This window comes from Pongo pygmaeus, chromosome 13, assembly GCF_028885625.2.
Source record: "Pongo pygmaeus isolate AG05252 chromosome 13, NHGRI_mPonPyg2-v2.0_pri, whole genome shotgun sequence".
Taxonomy (NCBI): domain Eukaryota; kingdom Metazoa; phylum Chordata; class Mammalia; order Primates; family Hominidae; genus Pongo; species Pongo pygmaeus.
The window spans coordinates 22,122,118-22,149,029 of record NC_072386.2 but is presented as its reverse complement, the minus strand read 5'-3'; the positions used below and the strand labels follow the sequence as shown (position 1 = coordinate 22,149,029).

Sequence of the window (26,912 nt, the reverse complement as noted above, 5' to 3'; positions counted from 1 at the left end):
GCTATTCTCTGCCTCAGCCTCCCAAGTAGCTGGGAGTACAGGCATGCACCACCACACCTGGCTAATTTTGTACTTTTAGTAGAGATGGGGTTTCTCCATGTTGGTCAGGCTGGTCTTGAGCTCCTGACCTCAGGTGATCTGCCCGCCTCAGCCTCCCAAAGTGCTGGGATTACAGGCATGAGCCACCACGCCCAGCCTAGGACAGATTTTTCTTCTGGTGCCTTGGACATTAAAAATTTGACTCCATGACCACAATGTTGACTCTGTGTGTAAGCATTATATGCGTGCATAAAAATGTTGAAAGTTCTTCAATAAATGAAGAGACATCTGTTTTTTGTACACGTGCATTTGTGAAGGATAAAATTTCTCAAGACCTCGTCTCTTTGGGAGACAATGCAGTGGTAACGCAACAGTTTTTGAACCATCTCATCAAGACTTAGGTTTTCTGTCACAGTATTACAGATGACCAGTTATAAAGCTAAGTGCCCACAATTACCAAGCATAGCGACAAAGCATTTATACATTTCACTTTTTGACCTATTTCTTTATGAATGTTTCATCTGCTCATCACCGTTATATCTGTGCAACTGTCATTGGTATACCTGAGTGTTTATCTTGCAAAAATGTTACTATTCTCTATTTTATCGTGTAAAGTGGCCTACGAAACGTTCTGTTGTGTTGTTTCTCAAATAAATACGCTTTTAAAAATGTAAGTAAATTTTCGAAAAATGTTTAGTATTTCTTCCAGAATTGTATTTTGGGATTTTGACCTTTTGGGATTGTGATTTTCAGAATTTTAGACTTTAGGGATTTTGATCTTTGGAGATTACAGTATTTTATTCAAAATTATGGTGTTCAGGACTATCTTTTGAGATTATGTCCCAAAGCCAATCAACATATATTTAATTTAGTAATTTATTTTCTCTGCACTACTGACCCCAGAAGCACTAAGTGATTACTGTTGAAGAGGACAGTCTATTTTCTGTTTGGAAAAAAAAAAATTCAATACTAAAATTTTATATTAACAAAAGGCTTTTTTTTTTTTTTTAATCAAAGTACATAAAATAAAGGTGGACACAACTGTAAGTGATCACCAACCAGGAGATGTTTGGAATTTTTTGACGCATTAAAAGGGAGTATAGAGAATATGCACCTGCAAGTAAGATTGTATTCTTTTGCAACCCTGCAATTTTCAAATGGCACCCCAACACAGTCTTTGGTCAGGATAAGGGATCCTGCAGGTCTAGCCTTACCGTCCACATCAAATATAGGTGGAGGGATGCCATATTCTCCACATTTGCAGCTCTATCAGGCTGCTCCCTTTCCACCGGTCCTATCCAGTGATACTGCAGACACAGGGTGAGGCAACAGGAGACATCATACCGATGTTGATCAGGAGAGGAAGAAGGTGCAATCTTACTTCCAGGATTTCACATTTGGAAGAATGCCTTGGGAGTGGTGGGTAGCACAAGGCTGTTCCCAGGAAAAGAAGCAGGCACAGGGCCCAGGACTCAGGCTCCATTTTGACCCAACGTTTATTGTCCTTTTACAACATGTCATTTTTTGGTTTAGAAACTGCTTGTGATTAGTTTTCCAACATTAACTCAAAAGCATGTAAAATAAATCAACCTACTCTCTATATAAACATCCAGCAACTGTGGCCCCTACCCGCCTACCCAGGTTGGATAGGGGGAAGGGAGGGCTCGGGCAGCATTGAGTCAAGTGCAGATGCTTTACTGTGGCAGGTGGCAGTAGTGCCTTGGTTCACACCCCGCACAGGTGCCCTGCACTGCCCCAAACTACAACAGAAATGGCATAGGCCCAAGGCCCAATTCCCTGTTGATAATTCACTCTCCACCTACCAAATGAAAATCGCTTTTATTTTATCGCTTTTGTTTTGTATTTTTGCAACAGAAACCCCCTGTCCAGAGTCAGACTGTAGCTGAACTGTTCAGACTGAAGAATGGAGCAGGCTGTGGGCGCACCCCTGGTCCCTCTCCTGGGCAAGCGCCCCCACCCCCAGGGAACAAGGTCCAGGCAGGCCAGCTCACTGCACGCTGGCCACCACCACTTAGCCATACAGGTCATCATCATTGTCTTCTGTGTATACACTGCCACCTGTGCCGCCTCCACTGCCCTGACTGGGGCCAGCTCCACCCTGGTTCCCTGAAGGGAATCTGTGTACAAGAGCAAAGCCAAAAAAGAGGGTTAGGACAGGGCCTGTGTAAGATTTCCAAAACTATCCCTCTAGCTTCCTTAGGACTCCCATCCCGTTTGGTGTAGGTCCCCAAAGTAACTTAAGCACTGTCTAATGCTCCCAACCAACTTACCTGAAGCTGCCAAAGCCCCGACTCTGCTGAAGGGTCTGGGCGAACATCTCATACTTCCGAATGTCATTGTCACTGACAGAACGGCGCGCAAAGCGCATGGCTTCTTCAAAGTGATCTCGACGGATCTCAGGCACTGGATCATCCTCTTCTACCTCCTATAGTTGGTAAACACAGATCACTAGGGCTAGTTAAAGCCCAGCCTGGATTTCATCCCAGGCCTCCCATTACTACAGTTTATTGGTCTCCTTGCCCTTCCAATCCAACCTGAGGTAAGATGCTAGGCCATGCTTCCTAAAATTGAGTCACTGCTCTGCTTAAAAACTTGTCAATGCACTCTGGAAAAGGGAAAACTGTAGGGACAGAAATCACATCAGTGATGGGGCTTAAGGAGGGGAGATGTTGACTGAAGTGGCTAAGGAAACTTTTTGGGATAGTAGAAATTTTAAGTCTCAACTGTGGTAGTAGTTATAGAACTTACATACATTTGTCAAAAAGCATGGAAATGGTACCTAAAAAGAGTGAATTTTATTGTATTTATATCAGACCTCAATAAACCTTAATACTTTAAAAGGAAATGCCAATGGCTTTCAGTGCTTACCACATTTGGATTACATCCTACCTAGCGGTCTCACTTCCAGTGACATATATACTCTTAAATCTACCCAGGGTTTCCCAATGATTGCAATCCTACTACTAGAGCACATTATTTGGGCTGCTTATTCCCTTTATTCAAATTCTACTCTTTTCACAGCCCAGCTCAAAACCTATCTCTTCCATTGAGAGGCCAATTGCTGTGACTTACGTGACTGCCTCCTAGGATTAGTTCATCAGTAGTTTTTAAGCTTTTATGGGAGAGAGAAGGGATGTCACAGACCCTTCAAAAGGGAAAGAAAGCCATTTATTTGCTCATTAAGTCCCATGTTTGGAACTTAATGAATTAATTAAGGGTAACACAAGACATAGTGGAAAACAAGTGAGATGACAGAGATCCTACCTTTATGGAGCTTACACACACATGAATTTGCCTTTTCATTTTGGGAGGTCTGTGGACCCTATCCCTTCCCCAACCATCAGGGATAAGTATATCAGTCTCATCTCAGTTTAAAACCTTGCTCTGTGGCTCACGCCTGTAATCCCAGCACTTTGGGAGGCCGAAGTGGGCGGATCACAAAGTCAGGAGATTGAGACCATCCTGGCTAACATGGTGAAACCCTGTTTCTACTAAAAAAAAAATACAAAAAACTAGCCGGACATGGTGGCATGCGCCTGTAGTGCCAGCTACTCGGGAGGCTGAGGCAGGAGAATCGCTTGAACCTGGGAGGCGGAGGTTGCAGTGAGCCGAGATCGTGCCACTGCACTCCAGTCTGGGCAACAGAGTGAGACTTCGTCTCAAAAAAACAAAAAAACAAAAGCAAAAAAACCTTGCTGTGTTTGGTGCATTCTCATACTTTGATTTCCCTCATGGAGCTTGGTTCAGACTGAGAATGGAGCCTGCCCATCTCTTCTCAGCCTTATTCCAAATTGAATGGATTCACCTCAGCATTCTTTATCTTTGATGCCCTATCAAAATTCTTCTCAGTTAGATGGTCTTTCCAATAGCTTCTACTCTCAACTCCAGGGCATGGTGGTGGCTGTTGCCTGGCTCCCCATGATTGGCACATCTGGGGAAAGGATGCAGACTCACCATGGCTGATGGGTTTGTCTGCCTCTCTCGTTCTCGCCTAATCTCACTCTCGATGGATTCACGGATGGCCAGCTTGCAAGCACGCTGGCAAATCTCTGTCAGGTCAGCTCCAGAGAAGCCATTAGTCATTTTAGCCAGGAACTCCAAGTCCACATCCTAAAAGAAGCAGCAGAGGTACCTTAGCATTTAGCCTCTCCTCTCGAGATACACAGATCTTTGGGCTACCCAAGCACTCCCAACTACAGTTTGCCCCTTCTTTGGCCACCCCATTTTATTCCTGATTCTAGATTATCTTGATATCCTCAAAAATTCTACCTTCCCTTTAGACCAACCCTAACCCCAGTGGAATCTTGTCCAGAAACTAAAGAGCACTCCGTACCAGCCTGAGGACTCATACAAGTCTCCCACAGCCCATGATCTTGCACCTGCCTTGGCAACTGGGGACTTGCGCAGGTTAGCCTTGAGGATGGCAACACGGGACTTCTCATCAGGAAGTGGGATGTAGATGAGCTGATCAAGACGGCCAGGTCTGAGGATGGCAGGATCAATGATGTCAGGCCGGTTGGTAGCGCCAATGATGAACACATTTTTTTTTGTGGACATGCCATCCATTTCTGTCAGGATCTGGTTGATGACTCGGTCAGCAGCCCCACCACCATCTCCAATGTTACCTCCACGAGCCTTGGCAATTGAATCCAGCTCATCAAAGAATAGCACACAGGGGGCAGCTTGGCGGGCCTGTAGGAGGAATGGATTGATTCAAGCACTAACAAAACTAGATGTCTCTGGCCAAATGTGGTGGCTCACACCTGTATTCCCAGCATTTTGGGAGGCCAAGGTGGGAGGATCACTTGAGGCCAGAAATCCGAAACCAGCATGGGCAACATACTGAGACTTCGTCTCTACAAAAAATAAAAAATTGGCCAGACGTGGTGATGCATGCCTATAGTCCCAGCTACTCAGGAGGCTGAAGTAGAATTGCTTAAGCCCAGGTTTCAAGGTTACAGTGAGCTATGACTGTACCACTGCCCTCCAACCTGGGCAACAGAGCCAGACCCTGTCTCGAGAGAGAGAGAAAAAAAAAATAACACTAGGTCTCTCAGATCTCAGAAAGAAAATCAAGTGACTTACTGTGCAGTTGAGCAGTCAGCAGTAAGAATGTTTCAACCCTCTTAAAGAAAAACAGCCTCTATTCCTTGCTCTCAAGCAAATCAATACATAGTTCAGTCTATTGTAGCTCACCTTGTCAAAGATTTCTCTGACATTGGCCTCAGACTCCCCAAACCACATGGTGAGAAGCTCAGGACCCTTGATGGAGATGAAGTTGGCCTGGCATTCATTAGCAATGGCTTTGGCCAACAAAGTTTTCCCACAGCCAGGAGGTCCATAGAACAGAACTCCCTTGGAGGGTGTCATGCCAAACTTCAGGAATTTGTCTGGGTGCTCCACAGGATACTAGGAGGAAAAGGAAAGAGGGTTCAAGGCTACCTCCACATTTTGAAAGAAACCTAATTAAACAGAAGCATCCCCTCCATTATTTCATGGTGTACCCAATGGTATCAGATCCAGGTTCTCTAGAAGCAGACTCCTTAGTGCCTCAAACCTAAGAACAGTAGGTTCCTAAGTCGTGCTCTCACAACTCTTGCAGCAAATGTGTTGACACCCTGAGATCACCCAGGTCAATTACAATGTACTGAGGCAGTGACTCACCCTGGACCAAGTTACCCTACCTGGACCAGCTCCTGAAGCTCACGTTTGACATCCTCTAGGCCCCCGATGTCTTCCCAGGTTACCTGTGGCACCTCTACCACGGTTTCCCGCAGTGCTGATGGGTTACTCTGGCTCAAGGCCCACTAGAAACGGAGGGAAAACTGGGAATGAGACTTACCAGGGGAGGGGTCAAAGCATGTACGTGTGTACATGAGGCATGGGTGTGGTCCTTACCCGGAAGTCATCCATAGTAACTGCTAGAGAGTTCATGACCTCGGCATCAATGGTCTCATCCTCTAGGTCAATGAGATCCATCTTCTTGCGGATGGCTTGCAGAGCGGCCTCTGAACACAGGGCTGCTAAGTCAGCACCCACATGCCCGTGAGTCTCATTGGCTACCTGCAGAGAAAGGTCTACTTACTATGCTGCCTCAAAGACCCAGCTGCTGTAGGAGGCTCAGAGACAACAGAATCCTTCCCCCGACTGCTATCCTTGGGTCCTCTCATTTCCTTGAATATATACTAGCAATACCTTTATGGGCTGGGTTTTAAGTACTTAATTTTGGACTTGGGACCTAGAAATAAGGCTGCTCCAACAATTCTGATTTACTCTAAATGCAGCATCAATTATGAAAAATGCCAACTCCAATTTCCTGGATTCAATCTCAGATTACTTCCTTTCCCCTTTCCAGAAATCAAAAACCCATCTCCTCACATCTTAACCTTATGTCTCTAGCCAGTTCCCAGCAACTGCCTAGAGACATTGTTAACGCCTGCTCAGCCCTCATCATCACTTCACCTGTTCCAGGTCCACATCATCTGCCAGCTTCATGTTCTTGGTATGGATCTGAAGAATCTCTAAGCGTCCTGTAGCATCAGGAATTCCAATATCTACCTCCCTGTCAAAGCGACCTGTGGGACAGTGCACAAACATAAACAGGGCTCATTTCTAGTCCAGAGGTAAGAGACAGGCCTAGGGTGACCAACCATCTCAGCCAGCACAGGACTGTCCTAATGTCAGCACTGAAAAAGTCTCAAGCCCTGGGAAACCTTTCAGTCTCAGGAAAACCAGGGTGGTTGGTCACTCTAGACAGGACGTAGGATAAAGGAAAAAGACCCCTGGACCCAATCACTGTGAAGGGCTTCAAGAGGATTAGGTGACCTAGATGAAGGAGAGAAGTAGGACCTAAGCAAGGACAGAGTCAAAAGTATCTGGAGTCCTTACCAAATCGCCGTAGAGCTGGGTCAATGCTGTTGGGTCTGTTGGTTGCTGCCATAACAATCACATGTGCTCTCTGCTTTAGGCCATCCATGAGGGTCAACAACTGTGATACAATGCGTCGCTCCACCTCGCCATGAGTCTGCCAGAACAGGATGTCTGGTCAGAAGTGAAGTCAGGGCCTTTCAACCCCCCTCTATCCCCTCAGGTAAGCTCCTACTTTCTCTCTTTTGGGAGCGATGGCATCCAGCTCATCAATGAAGATGATGGCAGGAGCATTCTTCTCAGCCTCCTCAAAGGCTTTACGAAGGTTGCTCTCAGACTCACCAGCCAATTTGCTCATGATCTCAGGACCTGAAAGGATACGGAATGGAGACAATAACAAAATGATAGTCTTTCCCAATTCCTTCCAAAAATCAGTTATCTTGCTTGTTTGGCCCAGAGACAGGTCCTGGATGACAAGGTGGTAACCTCTGCCTACTTCTCACATCCTCTACCAGCCATTATCCCAGGACAGCCACCAGGTAAGGCCGGAGAGAAGCCCAGGGACTCAGTATACTCTTCTCACAGGTGAACTGTAAAGGTGACAGCAAATGCTCTAGGACCTCTGGCCAGAGCAGGAGAGACGGCACACCAGATGGCACACCACTAAATAGCATTCTCCAAGAGCCAGTGATCGAAGTTCATTTTCCCCAAACCCTCTCAAATCACTAAGCAGTCACCCTTTGATTTCTCATTCTAGCTTGCTCCCGCTCTTCAGTCTGTCCACAATCTTTCTCAAGGGGGGCAGGACAGGGAGCACCAACGTAAAATATCTTCCCTTTATTGCTCATCTGTCTGTAACATACCCCAGCATAAGAAATATGCTATAAACGTGAAGGAGGGCATGGGTACAAAAAGGATGTGTTTGTAAGTGCTCCAGCTCATAAGCCCAGTTCAAAATTGGGTCTAGCTAGACATAAGATGAACCAAGTATCTTACCATTGATCAAGAAGAAGAAGGCTCCAGTCTCATTTGCTACAGCTCGAGCAATCAGGGTCTTTCCTGTTCCAGGAGGTCCGTAAAGCAGGATTCCTCTAGGAGGCTGTGGACCAATGCAGAGTGTGATTAGGTTCCCACCTTCACCCAAACCCTAAAATGGCTTGACTAGGGCTCCAGAGAGGGTGAGAATCAGGCTTCAACCCTGACAATATTAAGAATAAGCCCTCAGCAGTAAATGCTAAGAAGACAATTTACTTGAGGCCACACTCATTTCTATTACTAGCAGGGAAAATACTGCTAGAAAGTGGGCAACATTTATGATCGCAACTTGCGTAGGAGACTAAGGGCAGAGAAACTGTAGTCCAAATGCGTTTGAAGATACATGATTAGGGAAAGGCAAGAGGCCATTACACTAAGGGCTCAATTTTAGACAGACCAAGGGCCAAAGACTAGCTAAGCCATTGAAGAGAGCAGGGTCTATTTTCTTCATTGCCAGAGGCTCACTCACTCCAGTCATCATGCCCTCCAGAACGTATCACACTGGAATGCTGTTCCTTACAATCATCATTTTTCTTCTTCGACACTCCCCTTTCTATGGCCTCACCCACAGGCAGAACAAGTAAACTGGCCACATAGAAAATGAAATTATTTGTGTGACACCCACTAGGAAAATGAGTAACTTCATCTTCAGTGTGTTCCATGATACAGAAAAGATTGAGAAGCTACACTCTAGACCAATAGTTCTCAAATGTTTTAGACTCAGAACCCTTTAACACTCTGAAAATTTCCTTAACTTCCTTACTTCTACTGGGTGACACTGCTCTAGACAGGCTGGCAAACTACGGTGAGATTTGTTTTTACAGGGTCCATTGATACAAGAACGGCTTTTATATTCTAAGAGTTGTAAAGAAAAACCCATATATATGTGTATGTGTTTTGTGCGCACACGCACACAACAGACAATTTAATTAGCCTACTCTGGTTTTAGACCATCAGCTCTAAGTCATTTAGAGCCTTAGGTAAACTAAAGGATACATTATTGCCCCTCTAATCCAAGGCAATAATGAAAGCCATGCATGAAAACAGTCCCAGGATTAGACGCTGGGACAGGATTAGACATTGGCACCACTTCAGACTTGATCCCAGAGCCCAGGATGCTCACCTTCACACCAATTGCCTTAAAGAGGGCAGGATGTCTCAGGGGCAGTTCCACCATCTCCTTTATCTGAGCTAGCTGCTTCCTGCAGCCACCAATGTCATCATACCCTACTTCATTCAAGGACTCTTCCTCATCCTGAATATGGAAGAGATAAAGAAAGGAGAAGGCAAGAATATTATATCAGCAAAAGCTGAGTTTCTCTAAATCATTCCACTACCTAGTGTGCAAAAACCTACCGTATAAGAAGATTCTCAACCCAGCATGGTGGCTCACATCTGTAATCCCAGCACTTTGGGAGGCAGAGGTGGGAGGACTGCTTGAGTCCAGGAGTTCCTGGGCAATACAGCAAGACTCCATCTCATTAAAAATTAAATTAAATTTTAAAAAGATTCTCCTCTAAAGGGATCCGGCCTCAAAGAACAACTACAAAAATCCCAACGCAAAGATTTTTAGCACAGTCCTTGCCTCTCACATTACTCGTAGTCTTACTTAGAAGGGGTCTCTAAAATCTGATGCTGGAAACCCTGGGAATGGGCAGAGGCCTGAAGCCAGCATCAGCTTTACTTCAAAAATGATTTCAATCACATATATTTTGGGTTCAGTCTAGGTTTTTGAACTTCCTGGCATTAGGTAAATCCATGAAACAATTAGGCCCAGAAATGAATAGCTGGCAGGTTTCTCATCCCTGAAGGATGGTTAGTTCTCCAAAGAACACCCAGTCTTTTTCTTTTTTGAGACAGAGTCTCACTCTGTCACCCAGGCTAGAGTGCAGTGGCACAATCTCAGCTCACTGCAACCAACCTCCGACTCCTGGGTTCAACCGATTCTCCTGCCTCAGCCTCCTGAGTAGCTGGGATTACAGATGTGCACCACCAGGCCTGGCTAATTTTTGTATTTTTAGTAGAGACGGGGTTTCACCATGTTGCCCAGGCTGGTCTTGAACACCTGACCTCAAGTGATCTACCCACCTCAGTCTCCCAAAGTACTGGGATTACAGGTGTCAGCCACCGCAGCCGGCCGAGCACCCAGTCCTGACAGTTACCACATGATGCCACACTGAGTAATCATGAAATCAGATATTGGAATCAGGGAGAAAACTCACCTCTCGTTTGATAGGCTCCCCTTCGCAGTGGATCACTGTGTCTGGAGCAACAATGCAATAAGGGCTAGGATCTGTTTCCACCACTTTGAACTCCACAGCACGCATCCCACCACGGACAAGAAAAATGTCTCCTGTGAGAGCAAACAGTACAAGCACAGTTAGAGGTGTCAACTACAAGACAAAGTGAGAACTCATCAGACCCTGGGGTCAAAATGCCAAGCTCATTAGATAGTGCCCTTCATTAGATATTGCCCTATCTCTCCCCAACTCCACCCCACCTGTCTTAATAAGCAGCAGGCAAGAGGAGAAAGGTAAACTGTGAAGAGTCCCTCTGACACTCAAGAGGTCAGTGAACAAAACCTGACATGTCAGAAGCCCATTAAGTTCTGACTTCTGCCATATAGGTAGCCCAAGTTTTCACTACAACCACCAATGGTAGAACTGTGCACTCTGGACCCTGACCCAGCCAAAATGGACCACCTTCTCCTTCAGAGATCCATAAAGATAGCTTACTCTCCTGGAACAGAGAAGGGGAGAGATGGAGCAAGGGAAGGATGGAGGAAAGAAGGGGGGTAAGACATATGAATATGTGTGCAGGGTTTGCATGTGTGTGTATACAAATACATGAAAATGAGTCTAGCCGCTGGGCACAGTGGCTCACCTGAGGTCAAGAGTTCGAGACGAGCCTGACCAACATGGTGAAACCCCGTCTCTACTAAAAACACAAAAATCAGCCGGGCACGGTGGCAGACACCTGTAATCCCAGCTACTTGGGAGGCTGAGGCAGGAGAACTGCTTGAATCCAGGAGGCGGAGGTTGCAGTGAGCTGAGATTGCACCATTGCGCTCCAGCCTGGGGGACAGAGCGAGACTCCATCTCAAAAAAAAAAGAAAAGAAAATGAGACTAGGCTTGATGGCTCATGCCTGTAATCCCAGCACTTTGGGAGGCCATGGCAGGTGGATCACTTGAGCCCAGCAGTTTGAGACCAGCCTGGGCATCATAGTGAGACCCCCATCTCTTTTTTTTTTTTTTTTTTTTTTTTTTTTTTTTTGAGACAGAGTCTTGCTCTGTCACCCAGGCTGGAGTACTGTGGCCCAATCTTGGCTCACTGCAACCTCCACCTCTTGGGTTCAAGCAATTCTCATGCCTCAGCCTCCCTGGTAGCTGGGATTACAGGTGCCCACAATGGGGTTTCACCACGTTGGCCAGGCTGGTCTCGAACTCCTAGCCTCAAGTCATCCACCCGCCTCAGCCTCCCGAATTGCTGGGATTATAGGTGTGAGCCACGGTGCCCAGCTGACCCCATCTCTTAAAAAATAAATAAATAAATACAGGGGAAAAGCATAAAAGATTAAAAAAAAAAAAAGAAAAAAAAATGAGATAAAGATGTTCCAAGGTTTATTCCCTACAGTCAATAATCCTTAAGCTCAGAATTAGCTCTCACCTTTCCGGATGGGTCGATAAGCCTCCAGGAAGTACGGCTTAAGGTATACCTCAAAGAGATTACCAGTAATGCCTTCTACCGTGTCATCAATGGGCAGCACGTGGATACGTTTGCCATACTTCACATCAGGGCATGGCTGGATGCTGAGGATGACAAGCAGACTCCATATTACCAACCATACTTCGGGCCCAAGCACTGGGTGTCCAAAAGGGCCTGGCACAGATAGCTGATAGTAAGTGAAAAAGAAAAGGCAGGATGGCTTTAGGTGAAGAGAGGAAGGAGAACAGGGTGGAAGTGAGGGCAAAGGAACAGCCCCACTCACTCCTAATCAGTGAGCCAAAATCAAGAGCCACACATTTAGAAACCCCACAAAGACATGCAGGGTCTTCAGTGAGATATCCAAGGATGATCCCCTTCTAGCTAATATTGGTGACCCAATATTACAAGGGATGGTCTTAAGCTAACAATTGTCAGGGTCAGTGAAACAGAAGTGAAAAAAACAAAATTATCTCAGCCAGGTGGTCAGAACACCTTGAGGAAGTGACTAAGCACTCCCAAGAAGAAAGCTACATGAAACTTAGACTCCATTAAAAAGAATCAAAAGCCTGAGATGATCCTGGCCAGGTGATGGTTGGTTGGGTAGGAGTGGCTAGAGATGACTCCAAGATGGGGTAACCTCTTGCCTAAAATTATGCAAGAACAAGCAAAAATCACTCACATTGAGAGCTATCCTAGGTCTGGCTCCAACTATTCCTCTCTCCCGGGTTAACTTAGGGGCTTAAAAGACCTGCTAGCAGCTCACCTTCCATGCCCATATCCCCACCTCATTCCAACCCCAACACAAGCCATTAATTGGACATACTAGTGAGGGTAGTGAGGAGGTTATTTGGCATATACATACACAACCCTCAAGTGGTATCCTAAGCCAGGCTATAAGTATGATAAATTACACCCTAGTAGGAAAAAATAAAGCCATCAAGAAAGTTACAGGAATGCCAATTTGTCTCAAGGGACCTGCAGAAACGGATTTTGAAGTCCCAGGAAGGCAGAAGCAAAACCTAAAGACAACCCTGAAGCGTAAGTCTTCCCGTGACCGGAGGCTTCCTGCATCGACAGGTGCCAAGAACTTGGTCCTGCCTGTAATACATGGGTCCTGCCTGTGATGCAGGCTATCTCTGGCCTCCCATCCCTGTGAAGCCAAAAACCCGACACACACCTGATGACATCCCCTAGGCGTACACGAAGGTTATTCCGAACAACTCTATTCATCCGAATCTTCTCATCAGAACAAGTATCATCAGAAAGGACGATGCAAACAGCTTCTCGTCTCTTCTTTCCTTTCAGCAACACTGTGTCACCTCGGAACAACTGCAATTCATCCATCTTGGGCTGAGGAAAGAAAGTTAAGGCCTTTGGGTCATTGGGCAGAAGGGGAGTAAGCAGCAGCCCTGGAGATTGGGATTCCCAGTAAACCCCACTCTATCTGCAGTCACTGCAAGAAAAATGAGAAAAGAAACCTGGGAAAATCCCTCAAGTAAGTGCAGTAAGGAAAGACTAGTCTGTGGCCACAGCTTACCTGGGACAAGGACACCACACTGTTGTCCTCATTGATGGCTTCATCAACAATTAACCGATTGGGACGGTTCTTCTGTTTCAGAATGGCTGTTGATAGGTCATCACCTTTTGAACTAGAAGGAGGAAATGGAGTCAGTAGATACTCCTGCCCCAAGGGCCTCGCCAGTCTCTAAAACTCATACTTAGGAAAGAAACAGTGAATAGATGTAGCTGTCCCTAGACCAGAAAGCTCAGATGAAGGAAAGGCAGCCAAGGTCACGAGGAGCAGTATCTAGCATACGTATTACAATACCCATTCCAGCAGCTCCTGGTATTTTGAGCATCAGTGTCCCAGCTATAAGGCCCCAAGTGAGTGATCCTGCCCCAGGGTCAGAAAATGATGGCCTAAGAAGAAGACATAATAGAAATGGAGGCTGAATAGTTATTAGAGCAATAAAAATAGTCTTAGACTTATAGAAGAGTGGTTAAGAGCAGGAACTCTATAGTCAGACCCATTGGGTCTGAATTCAATTATGCCACTGCTTAATTGTGATCTTGGGCAAGTTACCTAACCTCTGAACTTTGATGTCCTCCTCTATAAAAGAAGGAATATAATACTTATCTCAGAGGCTTATTGTCTTAAGGGAGATAATGAGTGTAAAATGCTTAACATAATACCTGGCACATGGTATTAATGGTCACCATGATTAACAGTATAGAGTAAAGCATAAGCTAACTTTCCAGGGAATGAAGTAAGCCAGACAACCTCCCTTGAGGCTCAGGGAGGCCTCAAGTTCTACCAAGCAAGCCTGGGGATAATGAAGCAGAATCATTGGCGCTACCCTCCTTATAGGCTAAACCTACTGATGCCAGGGCATTCCATAGTACCAAAGGAATGCCAACCATAAAGACCATCTATTTGGAAAAAACACTAACAGACATGAAACTGCCAGAAAGAGGCTCAAGGTCAAAAGAACTTCACAGTAATTTCTGCAAAAGTACACAATTCCATAAAGTTGGCTCAAAAAATCAAAACCAAGAAATGCTGAGACATGGGGCAAATCCAAATCCCTCTCACCCAAATCAAAGTCGACTGGGTCTACACTCAGTCTGTTATTTCCTAGAAGCTAGGGTCATTCACCAGACAGTGACACCAACTTATTACCTAGCCCATTTCCAGCTGTCACATACTAGACTCAGCGAGCTCCCTCTCTCTCTCTTTTTTTTTTTTTGAGATGGAGTTTCGCTTCTGTTGTCCAGGTTGGAATGCAATGGCGCGATCTCAGCTAACTGCAACCTCCACCTCCCAGGTTCAAGTGATTCTCCTGCCTCAGCCTCCCGAGTAGCTGGGACTACAGGCATGCGCCACCACGCCTGGCTAATATTTGCATTTTTACTAGAGATGGGGTTTCACCATGGTGGTCAGGCTGGTCTCAAACTCCTGACCTCAGGTGATCTGCCCACCTCGGCCTCCCAAAGTGCTGGGATTACAGGCATGAGCCACGGCACCCAGCGCTCTCTCTCTTTTTTAAGAGCGGCCTCGTGTTAGTAAGGCTCAGGAAAACATAAGCATTAACCAAAGTAGGAAGGCCAGACAATGAAGGAAGCAAAGAAAATAAATTTTTAAAACGAATTTCTTCATTCAACAAATTCATGAGTGTCTATTATGTGCCAGGCATTGTTCTAAGGGCTGGGGATACTGAAGTCAACAAAACAAGACAAAATAGTATTCCCATTGGAAATATCCTCACAATTTCCAAGAGACAGAGAAAAATGGTGTGCTCAGCTAGGAAGCCATGGGTTTCTTACATCTTTGGGTCCTGATACACCCAAAAGAAAAACAAACCCCATTCATCTAACAAAATGGTAGGCCTTCTGCTAACCCTCACACATAAGCTGCATTTTTAACCACTGCCTCTAAACTAGTTTCTAACGAGTTTCCTCTGCTCAAATTTGCTTCCCCCATTCCAAAAGTCTGCCACTCTAGGCACAATGCTGCTGAGTAGGCAGACTCTTCTAATGCTTATCAACACACTGGAGGCCAGGCATGCTCAATGTGACAGTTGAGAGCAATGTAAACCCACGAGCTCTCCCACTCCTGTCCCATCAAAATACCCTTTCAGGGACTGCCCATCTTCTTGCTTGACTTATAGAACTGGGACTGGAGAAAAATAAAATGCCAGATGCATCTAGTCACCATAGTTTTTTATTTTTTGAAACGGAGTCTCCCTCTGTTGCCCAGGCTGGAGTGCAGTGGCGTGATCTCCCTCACTGCAATCTCTGCCTCCCTGGGTTCAAATGATTCTCCTGCCTCAGCCTCCAGAGTGGCTGGGACTACAGGTGTGCGCCACCACCATGCCTGGCTAATTTTTGCATTTTAATAGAGATGGGGTTTCTCCATGTTGCCCGGGTTGGTCTCAAACTCCTGACCTCAAGTGATCTGCCTGCCTCGGCCTCCCAAAATGCTAGGATTACAGGCCTGAGCCACTGTGCCCGGCCAATAGTTTGTATTTTAATCTCAAAGCTGCATCCTAGGAAAACCTCCATTCTGCCTACCATCCCGGACTCTGGCTCTGGAGATGAGTGGTATGCCCTTTTCTTAAGGTAAAGCCTCTAATTCCCCATCTACCTACTGAGATCAGAGGTGGTAATCTCTACAAGAGTGAATTTGGCCTGACCATGGGCCAACAGCAGTTCTGGACACTCTTTGGGGCCATCCTCCATTGTCTTCTGTATAAGTCAATCCCTTTCCAGAACTGCACAGGGGACTCCACGGGACTTGGAGGGGGTTCAGCTAAGAATCATCAAGGTGACCAAGACGTTAGAAACAGCTGATGATGCCAGGTTCCAAGAATTTTAGATCTTTACTTTTGAAAATAAAAGGCTGACTGCATATAAACCAAAAGAATACTTTCAGAATAAGTGACTCTTTTAAATAAGCAACTGAGTAATACTTTATCCGAACTCAGAAACTTGAGAAAAAGGAACACACCTCAAAAAACTAATCTCTTCAAGGAAGAAAGGTAATTTGCATAGAGTTTCCTTGGGGTGGCTGTGTATTTTTTTTTTTCAGCCTCTAAAAGCTCTCTATTCTAAATTGAATGGGCTGAGGTAGTCAAGTTTTATCTAACGCTTTCCTGAAGGATGGAGGTGGGGTCAGAAAGCCCCAGAGCCCGGATAATTTCGCAATATAGCTGGTTGGGGAAAGGGGCGCGCGCACGTTTGTGTTTTTGAAGAGTTGTTAGTGCAACTCTAAACTGCACACCACGAAAGCTGGAAATCTGGAAAGGCGCACAAAACACGAACTGAGATTCCAACTTTAGCAAGAACCTAAAATGTTACAGAAAAATTCCTTTCTCCCCACCCACGAGTCATAACATTAAGGAAAACTGGCTCAAACTTTCTAGTATGAACAACAGGCCTAAAGTAAGAAGACCAGAAGCGAAACATAGGGCTCGCCCTCTCCCTAACAGTCCCTCGCTACTCAGGTCACACACAGAGGATGCCCACCTCCGGCCCGGCCGACCCGGCTCCAAAAAGGCGGCTGTGAGCTTCCCTGAGCTCGCCGAGCCTTCCCCGACCCCGGCCTCCGCCTCGGTGGCAGAGCTTCTGAGGCCTTCACATGGCGCAAAGTCCACGCCCACCGGGCCCGGCTGGGGCCTCGGGCTCGCAGGGCCTGCTCTCTCCGGGGACCAAAGGCTTTCGGCGGGTGGTAGGCCGGACGGCGCACTGGCGCCCCAAAGCCCCGGTGCGCCGCGCCGGCGGTGTGGGCCGGAAGACCTAGCCAGGCCCAGACGTCCGTTCCAAGGGAGCCAATCGGGCGGGCCGGGGCCTGCATGACACAGCACGATCCGGCCCAGGCTCCGACCCGGACCCAACGCAAGCCCCGCCTAGGGGGCGCGCGGGTGCGCAGCTGGCCCCAGCCGGGCCTGCCGGGTCCACGGCCCGTCACTCGTCCCCTAGCTCCCCTTCCCTGTTTCCTGGTCTCCACCTCTCTGACGCGCCCACGGCCAGGCCCCGCCGGGCCTACTCAGCTCGGCTGGTCCCGGTGCGCGCCGCCGCAGCAAGCGAACGGCGCGCGCACACTCACTCGGCTCCAGAAGCCATGGCGCGCGCCTCTCCCGGCCGGCGGCTGTGGCGGCCCGCGGGTAACGGCTACGAGCGGTGGCAAGCGACCGACTGGGCCGGGGCTCGGCTCTCCCAGGCGGTGGGCGAGCAGCGGCGACAAACCCGCAAGCGGTTTCCCTCTCGCTTCCTCCCACCCGCAGCAAGGCGTCGGGCGAACAACGCTGGCTTCTGATCCGCGAGGTGGCAGTGGCAGCGGCAGCGGCAGCGACGACTCAAACGACGGTCGCAGACGCTTCGCTGAGACTGAGCCGAGAAGAGCCGAATCATCGGAAGGGAAGCTGCTCCCACCTCAGCCAATCAGCGCCTGCCCTGCGGACTCTCGCCCGCCTCTCTGCGCCTCTCCCCAGCAACCCGCAGACCACAGCCAATCAGGAAATTCGCTTGCGGCCTGGCTCCCGCCTCAGTGATGCGACACGCCTAGTAACGCCACGTCAATTGGCCGCAACGCTACGCTTCCTCGACGGATTGGAATTCTCAGCCAATCAACGAAAGGAATAGGGCGAGATCGACTAGTGAGAGGAGACCCTTTAATCCCTTAGAGGCGGACTCTCCCACTTGGCTCCAGTTCATTGGCTCCGGAGTTTATCCTCCTGGAAGAACGTGGCACAATAGACTGAACCCTTGTATTAGTCTAGTCCTATTGTGGTAACCCATACACCCATCTTCTCCCAAAACCAGGAGATCTTCTAAGACGCCATCACCACCCTGACACTTCTTGCTCCTTCTTAACGCTGCCTCCAACCACCCCTACTCTGAACTTTCTGACTAGCACCCCACTCCTACCCCATAGTCACTGCACCCTCTGGTAACCCCAATCCCACAGCCTTTGCAGTTTCTCAGCGCTTGTGCCTTTCTTCCTTCCGTCATTAATATTAATACCTTATAATAAGGCACTCAAATCCAGAGAAGTCAAAGGGCAACCACAGAACACACAGCCAATTCAGTAGAACCCAAATTAGCAAGAAAACTGCATATGATGGGACTTGAAAATCCTTGGGCCCCAAATAACAGGGGTCCCTGTTAGTAGTCAACAGGCAGCTGTCGGTGATATGCTGACTCAATTCACCTTTCACCCTGTACCCACACAGACACATTTGACTGAGACGAGTCGAATTTCTAGAATTTGGAATTAGGAAGGGAGTGAAGAGTCACTCTGAGAGAAATCTGCCTGTTTCTAAGTAACAGGTACCTGCCCTTGTCCTGAGAGTCCTATCTAGACCACCCTTCAGACCCAACTCCACTCATTGTCACTGTCCTGGGCTTTGGGGCTCTGCATTCAGGCAATGTGAAGGACTAAAGCCACTGCCTCCTAAGTAAGGATTCCTGTAGCCCTTTCCTCATACCCAGACTTCAAGTTCGTAAGGTAGATGATGTCAGGAAAGGGCATCATAGACAACTAGCACTGAACTAGACGGTCACGAGCCTTCCCACGCAAGTATATGTAGTAGGCAGACAAGAGATAAATATGAAATTTTACTCAACAACAGAAAAGGGGAAACAGGAAAAAAGGTGCCTCGAGCAAAGTCAATGACTTGGTGGTGGCAGAGATTGTTTCCTCCAAGACCAGAATGGTAGTAACTACGGCAAATTTCACAGGCCTACCACCAACCTCACCAGTCCAGGAATTATATAGGAATGGTCACATTCCTAATGATGGTGAAGCAGAAAGCCCTCCCCACAGAGAGACAGCCCACTGGGGACCCAGCTCAAGCTCTTCAAAACATGGCAGCTACAGGTCACAAGACTTTGGCAGAGATGTCCGAAATTCTTCAAGTAAGGCGTCACGATCAGAGGGACGGATCCAGCTCAAATAGCTTTCTAGGTACAGGGGGAGAGACCTGGAGAGCAAGAAGGATGATGCCTAAGGGTGAAAGACTGGCAGAAAGCTGGGCAGCCATACCCCCTCTTTCAGTGTTCACCACCCACAATAGGTCCAAGGACTCTAGGACACCAACTGCCCCTCAGCCCCAAGCCAGCAGGCCTGAGCCTCACCACATAGCATCTTCATGTGGCCCCTTAGTTTGGGCCTCCAGCCTCCACCAGAGTGCACTGGCCTCATCCCTCCGATCTAGCCTCTTCAGAGTCTGAAGCAGGTGAAAGTAAGTGTCTCGATTACCTGTAGCCCCAGCCCAGAGTACAGAGTCTTAGAACTTCACATAGTCTCAGGCATTGTTTTACAAAAAGGGAAACTGAGGCCTAGAGAGAGGAAGTATCTTGCCTACACTCACATATGGAAGCGGGGGCAGATCATTCACAACCATTCCCATCCCAGTGTCCATCATCTGCCCCCTACTCCTGCGCAACCCACCACAGCAGAGTCATGGTCTTTGTGTCTGAGGATATCGGGGAAACCAGGGAACTCTTGGGAGCCCTGCATACACACTGTGTATGTTTGAACACCTGGATATATCCCTAGGTATATATAGCACAACCCCAATCACCCCTCCTGTCTGAGAACATCACTCTTACACTTATGCCCAAGTATTTCCCATGGGCCTCTCTGTCCTTGCACATCTATGCATAGCCGATGTCATGCAAGTATACATACCTGGGCACATCTGCACACTGAGAAGGAAGTCCTGTAAAGCTTTGGTATCCTGGCCGCTGGCTACCCATTCCAGTCCACGACTAATTAGGGCGGCTGCCCGAAGCTGCTGCAGTGCCACATCTGACTTACATCCCTGCTCACAGTTGAAAGCTGCCCCTGGAGACCACTCCCAAAGTCAAGAAGTGTCTTTCCAGCCTCACAGTCACCAAAACCCCAAATCCTCCTCTATTTCTTCTTGTGTCCACAGTCCCTTTCTCTTAAGTCTCCTGGTGGGCTGGGACACATTAAAGGGAACCCACTTCCACCACTACCACTTCCAGGAGGTAAGAGGAAAACTGAAAGTCTAGATCACCTTTTTCTTTTTCCTCAGGTGTGGCCCGGAAGAGCAGCTCGAGGCACCTGAAGTAGGACACAGAACAGGGGTGAACAGGAATCAGTTTCAGAAACTCTAGGGTGAGTAGGTGAACATGGAGCTCACCAACTCAGGTCCCAGTCAGAAAATCATCCCTCCACACCCCCTCTAGGACCCCGGGCTCACCTGCTAAATTCACTAATTGCCACTTTTTGGGCACCCAGTTGAACCCAGGCCTGGCCCTGAAGCAGGTGGGTGGCAGAGACCCAGAGTGGGCAGTATGGCAGTTCCTTGGTTCCTTTTCTGGCATCTTCCCACAGCCGGGACATCTTGGGTAGCAGAGATGATGTGCGGCTGAGCAACTCCTCACATAGAGTCAAGGCATCTTGGGCTCTGCCTGCCTGGATCAGTGCTACCGCTGCCTCCAAAAACACCTCAGGCATACAGGGCCCTGGAGGGGAGGGGGGTGGGGAGAACTGGAGTGGGAAGAAGAGGCAGTGTCTTGAAATGCATGAGCCACCATCCCCAACCTCTTCACCAGGTTCTGGTACCATGCAGTCCTGGGCCCCCAGACTGGACAGACAGAATAGAGGAAAAAACAAAAAATTGCAGTCTTGCTGTATTTCAAAGGGGACACCAACCCGTCTACCCCATTGCAGAGAAGCTTGAAGACACACCCACCCTTGGCTCCGAGCTATCCAGCAACAGGGCCAGCAGGTCCAAGTAATGCTCTGCAGCGTCTCCTGCCCTGAGGAGTAAGAGCCCATAAGCCTCACCCTAGGCCCTAGCAGGGAACCTGCAAAGGTCCTGAGAATGTTCTCTCTTAGCTAACAGAGGGATGTTCATGGGCCCTGAAGAGGAGAAAGGGAGGGAAAGTCTTAGGGCTCCAATTTTGGCTCAGTATGATCTATCCCAGTTACAGAATGGACTGGGTAAGAGACTTCAGAGTGTCAAAGATAGAGAAGGTTAATGTCTTAGAGAAGGGTCCTCAGTTCAGGTCTAGAAGCAAGGTAGGAGGCTGAGGAGTGGCGACTTATGTCCTGCCACTGCCTCATTCATCCCCCAAGTCACAAGAACAAAAGCAGAGTCACACCCCAGGGGAGGCATCAGAAGTGGGAAGAGAAGCTCAGGTGAGCAAGGGGAACCTCACCTCCCCGTCTGTAGGCACCTGCTTGCTAGTATGTGCTTGGTCTGGCTCTGAGTGCCACAATGAAGGGGTGAGGCTAGGTCAGGTGGTGGCAGTAGTAATTCCACCTCAATGAGAAACTGCGGGGCTTTGGAACTGCAGGGGACATTCAAGGCCTAAAAGAGAAAGAAAAAAATTGTATCTATAATCTTTGGGAGCCATACTTCCTTATACTTGGATCTTGACTAGTCAAGTCACCCCAACACAAGCACCTCAGGAATCCTCTCCCCCACATCTTCACCTGGCAGTTCCCTACCTCAACTAGCAGCTCCAGACTCTCCAGCTCTGCTGTTGTGTCCCCCAGTTGCTGATAGAGCCTAGAGGCCTCCAGAAGTGGAGGACCCCAGGCTGATCCCTCTTTCAGGGCTGCAACCAAGTACAACAGTGCTCTCTGTGGATTTCCCTAAAGGGACAGGACACGGGCCTCAGCTACCCTTACAAAGCAAAAAGCTATACATAATGCTTGTGGTTTCCCCAATCCACCCTAGGACTGTCTTTACCATCTTACGGTGACAGGACCCCAGTGCTGTGTACACCTGGACCAACACAGGCCGTGGACACAGGCCTGAGGCCGCTTCATGAAGGCTGCTTAGTGCCTTGTCTGGGTTCCCTGTGATCAGCTCCTGGAGACCTGAGGACAATCAGGGTGTGAGCTTGAAGAGGCCTATAGAGCAGGTGTCATGATGGGGAACAAGGGTCTAAGAAGCCCATGGAACTGAATGGGACAAGAGAGAAGGCATGAGTCTGGAGGACCACTTAAAGGAAGAAGAGATGAGTCAGGTTGCTAGCTGACCTTGGCGGTAGGCAAATGCTGTCAGGAGGACATCCTTCAATCCCTGGGCATCCTGCAGGGTCAATGGAGCATCTAATTCCTCAGCTGGGGGACTCCAAGTTTTCAGAAGTAACAGCAGATCCTTAGAGGCTCCACTCTGGGGAAAGAAGGACAACCAGAAGCTCCAAGCCTATAACCTCCCCGTCTTCTCCTATCTCCATCTATCCTGGCTAGACCTTGAGCTCAAGGGTCCTCTTGATCCTTGAGGACACAGGCCTCAGCTACCCTTACAAAGCAAGAAGCTATGCATAATGCCTGTAGTTTCCCCCAATTCTAAGAGATAGATAGCTGAGGCAAGGATTAAAAAAAGGAAGAAAAACCTGGGGCAGTGATGATCTATTCTAGCGTGGCTCCTCACTCAGGGCAAGGACCATATTTGAGTTACCAGTAAGGAGACTAAGGCTGAGAGGTGACTTCAGCAAGATCACAAGAGCCCTATCCCTATCAAAAAAAAAAATTTTTTTTTTTTGAGACAGGGTCTCCCTCTGTCACCCAGGCTGCAGGGCTGGAGTGCAGTGGCGTGATCATAGCTCACAACTCACTGTTGCCTCCACCTCTTGGGTTCAAGTGATCCTCCTACCTCAGCCTCCCAAAGTGTTGAGATTACAGGTATGAGCCACCATGCCTTTCCCATTTTTAAAAAACACTCCTAAGAGAATCCCCACAATGAGAGACCAACCAGGGCAAGGTCACCCAAGAGTCCCAGAGAGAATCCAGGTTTTCCGACCACCAACCCAGCTGCCTGTCCAGTACATGATGATGCTACTGCAGCTGGAGAGAAAGGAGGAGGAAGGAAGAAGGAGACCCTCAGCTTCAGGTCACTTTCCCTATTACCTGGCTGCCATTCAGGGTCTCTAGCAACAAGGCCAGGTCCCCAAGACGGTCAGCGCTCAACCAGAGGGCAGCCTGCAGGCCAGCCAGGCGGTGCAGGGCAGACAGCAGCTCCGGCAGAAGGCAGGACGCACGAAGGACAGAGTCCCACAGCTCCCTGAGCCCCTGTTCCAACCTGGGCCCCCACTGCTCCTGTGTCTCCAGCACTGTAGAGTATACACACACACAGATACACACACAGCTGAGGTAGCACCTCATCCTCCATCTCCCCACACACTCTGGCTTTCCTCTCCTGCAGGACCCCAAAGGTCACAACAATAATACCTCAACCTGGTCTGAGGAGCACAGAGGAGGGCACCTCTCTCCATGGAAGTGACAGATGTTGTTTATCCTCCCATCTCCCTGCAATAACTTAAACCCAGACTGAAGCTGGCAGGGGAATCAGGGACAATCTCTGGCCCTCACCTCTCTCTAGGCTCCGCTGGATATCCTGGGCCTGATCCTCTGTGAAACCCTGGGCCAAGCTTGCCCTCAGGATAATGAAGTTGCAGGTGACAGTCAGCTCCAAGGGAAGAACAGGAATAGCTGCAGGGAGCCCTGGAGCAACAATGTTGGTCTTACAGACTGCACCCCCATGGAAGATCCTCCAAATAAGATCCCAACCCAGAGATCACCCCACTCCAACCAAAACAGCTACAATAAAGAACCCACCCTCCAGCCGATTAGCTAAGGATTAAAAAAAAGAACCCAACCTTTGGACAGAGAGTCTGGAAAGGGCAAAAAGGTTATCCAGATCAGACCATCTTGGAAACCATTTTTCAAATGCCACTCTGTGAGTGTGTAAGGAAGAGAGGGATTTGCCTGTACAAAGATGATTCCACTCCAGTCTCCTCTGTGCCTTAAACAGGACTCCCTGCCCCCTGAGTAATTATATCGATCCCAGAAATGCAGGAGCGGATGTGTCTCTGGCTATGGAAGAGGGGAACTGACCATCCTGGGGAGGACCCGCCTACCTTGCAGACTATGGAGGAGCCCTCTGAGCCCTTCCAGTGCATCCTGAGCCAAGTGCTGTCGCCTCAGAGTCAGACCGGAGTTCTGAGCCACCTGCCACATGAGGGAGGGGTTGTCAATGAGGATCAATCCTTTTTTCTCCCCTTGCAGCAGTGGCAAGGAATGCATTCTCCAGTCATTTCTGGCTCTTTGGTCAAGCTCAGCCCCTCCCCATCGGTTGGGGTAAATCCACTGCAAACCCGCTTTCAGGGATCTTGGGGCTGCAAACCGAGGGTGTCAGCAACCGTGTTACCTTGGCCTGTCGAACGAGCCGGTCATTCTTTTCCCTCCACAGGTCCAGGCAGCTGGAGCCCACAGAGGTGGTCTGGCGGGACATGGTGGCCGAGGCTGGGCCCGGAGACCTGAAGCGGACTTCGGAAGGGTGAAGCTGGCCCTCCCAAGCTCCCAACCCCAGCGGGTGCGTGGGCACTTCCGCACCCCGCCGAGCTCCCCTGCGTCCCTCGGGGTCCCAATCCACCCGCCCAGGCTTTCCAGGACAGATGGGACGCTCTCTCCCCGCGGCCCGCCCGGCTCTCAACCTCGCTTCTGGTTGGCCGGGCCTGCGAAACTCTGGGCTGCGGTTGGTCCTCTTCAAGAGTTAGTTCCCGCGGGAAACTCGGGGAGGAAACGAGTCAGCAACCCCAAACAGGCTTAGGCGGGCTAGAAGCGGGGGCCGTGTCTGACTGGGGCAGTCGCACGGCCGGCGATGCGGCCCACTCGGCCCTCGCGGAGGCCACAGCCTCGAGAAAGGGTGGGCGGGAGCGAGTTTCGGCCCCACAGTCCGTGGCTCAGCCCTTCCTCGCTGCCCCACCCCCCAGGTCAGCCTGGGTTCCCGCTTCCACTGAGGGCCGTCTGCGAGGTGCATGCTGGGAGTCGTAGTACCGCCCCGGTGCGGAACAGCTCCGCCCCGGCGGACGGTGTTTCCAGAAAGCGGTGACTGGAAACGAGGGCGCTCCGTAATCGTCCATCCATTCTGTGCTCACTGTCGAGCACCAACACGCTCACCAAGGTCGGCTTTCTACCGCGTGTAGTCTGCTGGCAGTGCCGCTCTGTATTTGCACTGCTCAAAAGTACCTGCCCAATCATTTCAAATTAAATGGAGCTAGAATTGAATATCCATATGCAAAAAAAAAAAAAAAAGAAAAAGAAAAAAGACAGGAAAGAACGCGACCATACATACATACATAAAATCAACTCAATGTATCACAAACTAAATGTAACAGCCAAAAATATAAAACTTCTAAAAGAAAACGTAAACCAGCCTAACATGGTGAAACCTTCTCTACAAAAATACAAAAATTAGCAGGGCGTGGTGTCGTGCACCTGTAATCCCAGCTACCCGGCAGGCTGAGGCGGAAGAATCGCTTGAACCCGAATGGCGGAGGTTGCAGTGAGCCGAGATCGTGCCATTGCACTCCAGCCTGGATGACAGAGTGAGACTCTGTCTCAAAAAAAAAAGAAAGAAGAAAGAAAACGTAAGAGAACAGCTTTATGACCTTGGGTTTGGCAACAAGTTCTTAGACACAGCACTAAAAGCTTGAACAATTAAAAAAAAGTTAACTTTATTAAAATTAAAAACTCTTGTACTACAAAGACATCATTAAGAAGTCATAGGCTGGGGCCGGGCGCGGTGGCTCACGCCTGTAATCCCAGCACTTTGGGAGGCCGAGGCGGGCGGATCACGAGGTCAGGAGATCGAGACCATCCTGGCTAACACGGTGAAACCCCGTCTCTATTAAAAATACAAAAAATTAGCCGGGTGAGGTGGCAGGCGCCTGTAGTCCCAGCTACTCGGGAGGCTGAGGCAGAAGAATGGCGTGAACCCCGCAGTGAGCTGAGATCGCACCACTGCACTCCAGCCTGGGTAACAGCCAGACTTCATCTCAAAAAAAAAGAAAAGAAAAGAAAAGAAAAGTCAGGCTGGATGTGGCTCATGCTGTAATCCCAGCCGTTTGGGAGGCTGAGGCTGGAGGATTCCCTGAAGCCAGGAGTTCAAGACCAGCCTAGGCAACAAAGATGGTGTCTTTTGTAGAGACATTATCTCTACAAAAAATTTAAAACATTAACCCTGGCACAATAACACACCTGTAGACCCAGCTACTAGGGAGGCTGAGGTGGGAGGAGCCCTTGAGCCTAGGAGTTCCAGGTTGCAGTGAGCCATGATCATACCACTGCACTCCAGCCTGAGTAACAGACTGAGACCCTGCCTCAAAAAAAGAAAGGTCACAGTCACAGAGTGGGAGAAACTACTTGCTAATTATATACCTCATAAGAGACTGGTATCCCTAACACATAAAAACTCCCAAAACTCAAGAAAAAGATTTTTAAAAACAATTTTAGCTGGGTGTGGTGGTTCACGCCTGTTATCCCAGCACTTTGGGAGGCTGAGGTGGGAGGATCATTTGAGCCTCAGAAGTTTAAGAACTGCCTGGACAACATAGCAAAACCCCACCTCTACAAAAAAAATACAAAAATTAGCTGGGCATGGTGGCACACACCTGTAGTCCCATCTACTCGGGAAACTGAGGTGGGAGGATCACCTGAGCTCAGGGATGTCGAAGCTGCAGTGAGCCATGATTGTGCCACTGCACTCCAGCGTGGGCAACAAAGTGAGACCCTGTCTCAAAACAAAACAAAAAACAATTTTAAGATGAACCAAAAAAAAAAAAAAACAGACATTTTACCAAAAAAGATCTACTAATGGCTAAGAAACACATAAAAAGATGCTCAGCATTATTAGCTATTAGAGAAACAGAGTTAAAAACATGGCCAGGGCCAGGCCATGTTATGCCTGTAATCCCA

At 48.6% G+C, this 26,912-nt stretch overlaps 2 protein-coding genes across 8 annotated transcripts; both read right to left on the bottom strand.

Annotated features, from left to right (window-relative positions):
• Nucleotides 1-1,517: 1,517 nt before the first annotated feature.
• On the bottom strand, nt 1,518-17,595 carry VCP (valosin containing protein). 2 transcript variants are annotated; one of them, XM_054502692.2, is made up of 17 exons: nt 17,274-17,595; nt 13,206-13,317; nt 12,846-13,018; nt 11,630-11,772; nt 10,185-10,315; nt 9,086-9,217; nt 7,924-8,026; nt 7,163-7,296; nt 6,949-7,084; nt 6,523-6,635; nt 5,959-6,123; nt 5,745-5,867; nt 5,257-5,469; nt 4,444-4,752; nt 4,015-4,170; nt 2,331-2,485; nt 1,518-2,177 (listed from the first exon to the last, which is right to left on the bottom strand). In XM_054502692.2, exons 1-17 carry the CDS (start codon nt 17,288-17,290, stop codon nt 2,072-2,074), a joined length of 2,421 nt encoding a protein of 806 aa, XP_054358667.1. In that variant the 5' UTR covers nt 17,291-17,595; the 3' UTR covers nt 1,518-2,071. The 2 variants fall into 2 exon arrangements, with proteins under 2 accessions (XP_054358667.1, XP_054358668.1); XM_054502693.2 differs by lacking the exons at nt 1,518-2,177; nt 2,331-2,485 and having other exon boundaries at nt 4,016-4,170; nt 4,440-4,752.
• On the bottom strand, nt 13,335-25,570 carry FANCG (FA complementation group G). Of its 6 annotated transcripts, XM_054502696.2 has the most exons (15): nt 25,434-25,566; nt 24,364-25,184; nt 24,074-24,164; nt 23,526-23,657; nt 23,064-23,266; nt 22,191-22,326; nt 21,898-22,028; nt 21,654-21,800; nt 21,362-21,513; nt 20,893-20,959; nt 20,398-20,687; nt 20,212-20,258; nt 19,860-20,015; nt 19,304-19,427; nt 18,772-19,149 (listed from the first exon to the last, which is right to left on the bottom strand). In XM_054502696.2, exons 2-15 carry the CDS (start codon nt 24,445-24,447, stop codon nt 19,041-19,043), a joined length of 1,869 nt encoding a protein of 622 aa, XP_054358671.1. In that variant the 5' UTR covers nt 24,448-25,184; nt 25,434-25,566; the 3' UTR covers nt 18,772-19,040. The 6 variants fall into 6 exon arrangements, 5 of the variants coding, with proteins under 5 accessions (XP_063506258.1, XP_054358671.1, XP_054358672.1 ...); XM_054502697.2 differs by having other exon boundaries at nt 21,380-21,513; nt 24,364-25,569; XR_010123411.1 differs by having other exon boundaries at nt 19,013-19,149; nt 19,304-19,395; nt 24,364-25,569.
• Between the last annotated feature and the right edge of the window lie 1,342 nt (nt 25,571-26,912).

Bases quoted from the DNA above. Each gene is read 5' to 3' on its own strand.
- VCP (XM_054502692.2), bottom strand. The intron at 10,316-11,629 runs GTGAGAGCTAAT...TTGCTCTCACAG, and splicing joins TTATCGACCCATCCGGAAAG to GAGACATTTTTCTTGTCCGT. The intron at 9,218-10,184 runs GTGAGTTTTCTC...TTCCATATTCAG, and splicing joins GGGAGCCTATCAAACGAGAG to GATGAGGAAGAGTCCTTGAA.
- FANCG (XM_054502696.2), bottom strand. From the start codon at position 24,447: ATGTCCCGCCAGACCACCTCTGTGGGCTCCAGCTGCCTGGACCTGTGG. The intron at 21,801-21,897 runs GTAAAGACAGTC...CTGTCCCTTTAG, and splicing joins GGTCCTGTCACCGTAAGATG to GGAAATCCACAGAGAGCACT. The intron at 19,150-19,303 runs GTGAGGCTCAGG...CTTGCTCTCCAG, and splicing joins CCACATGAAGATGCTATGTG to GTCTCTCCCCCTGTACCTAG.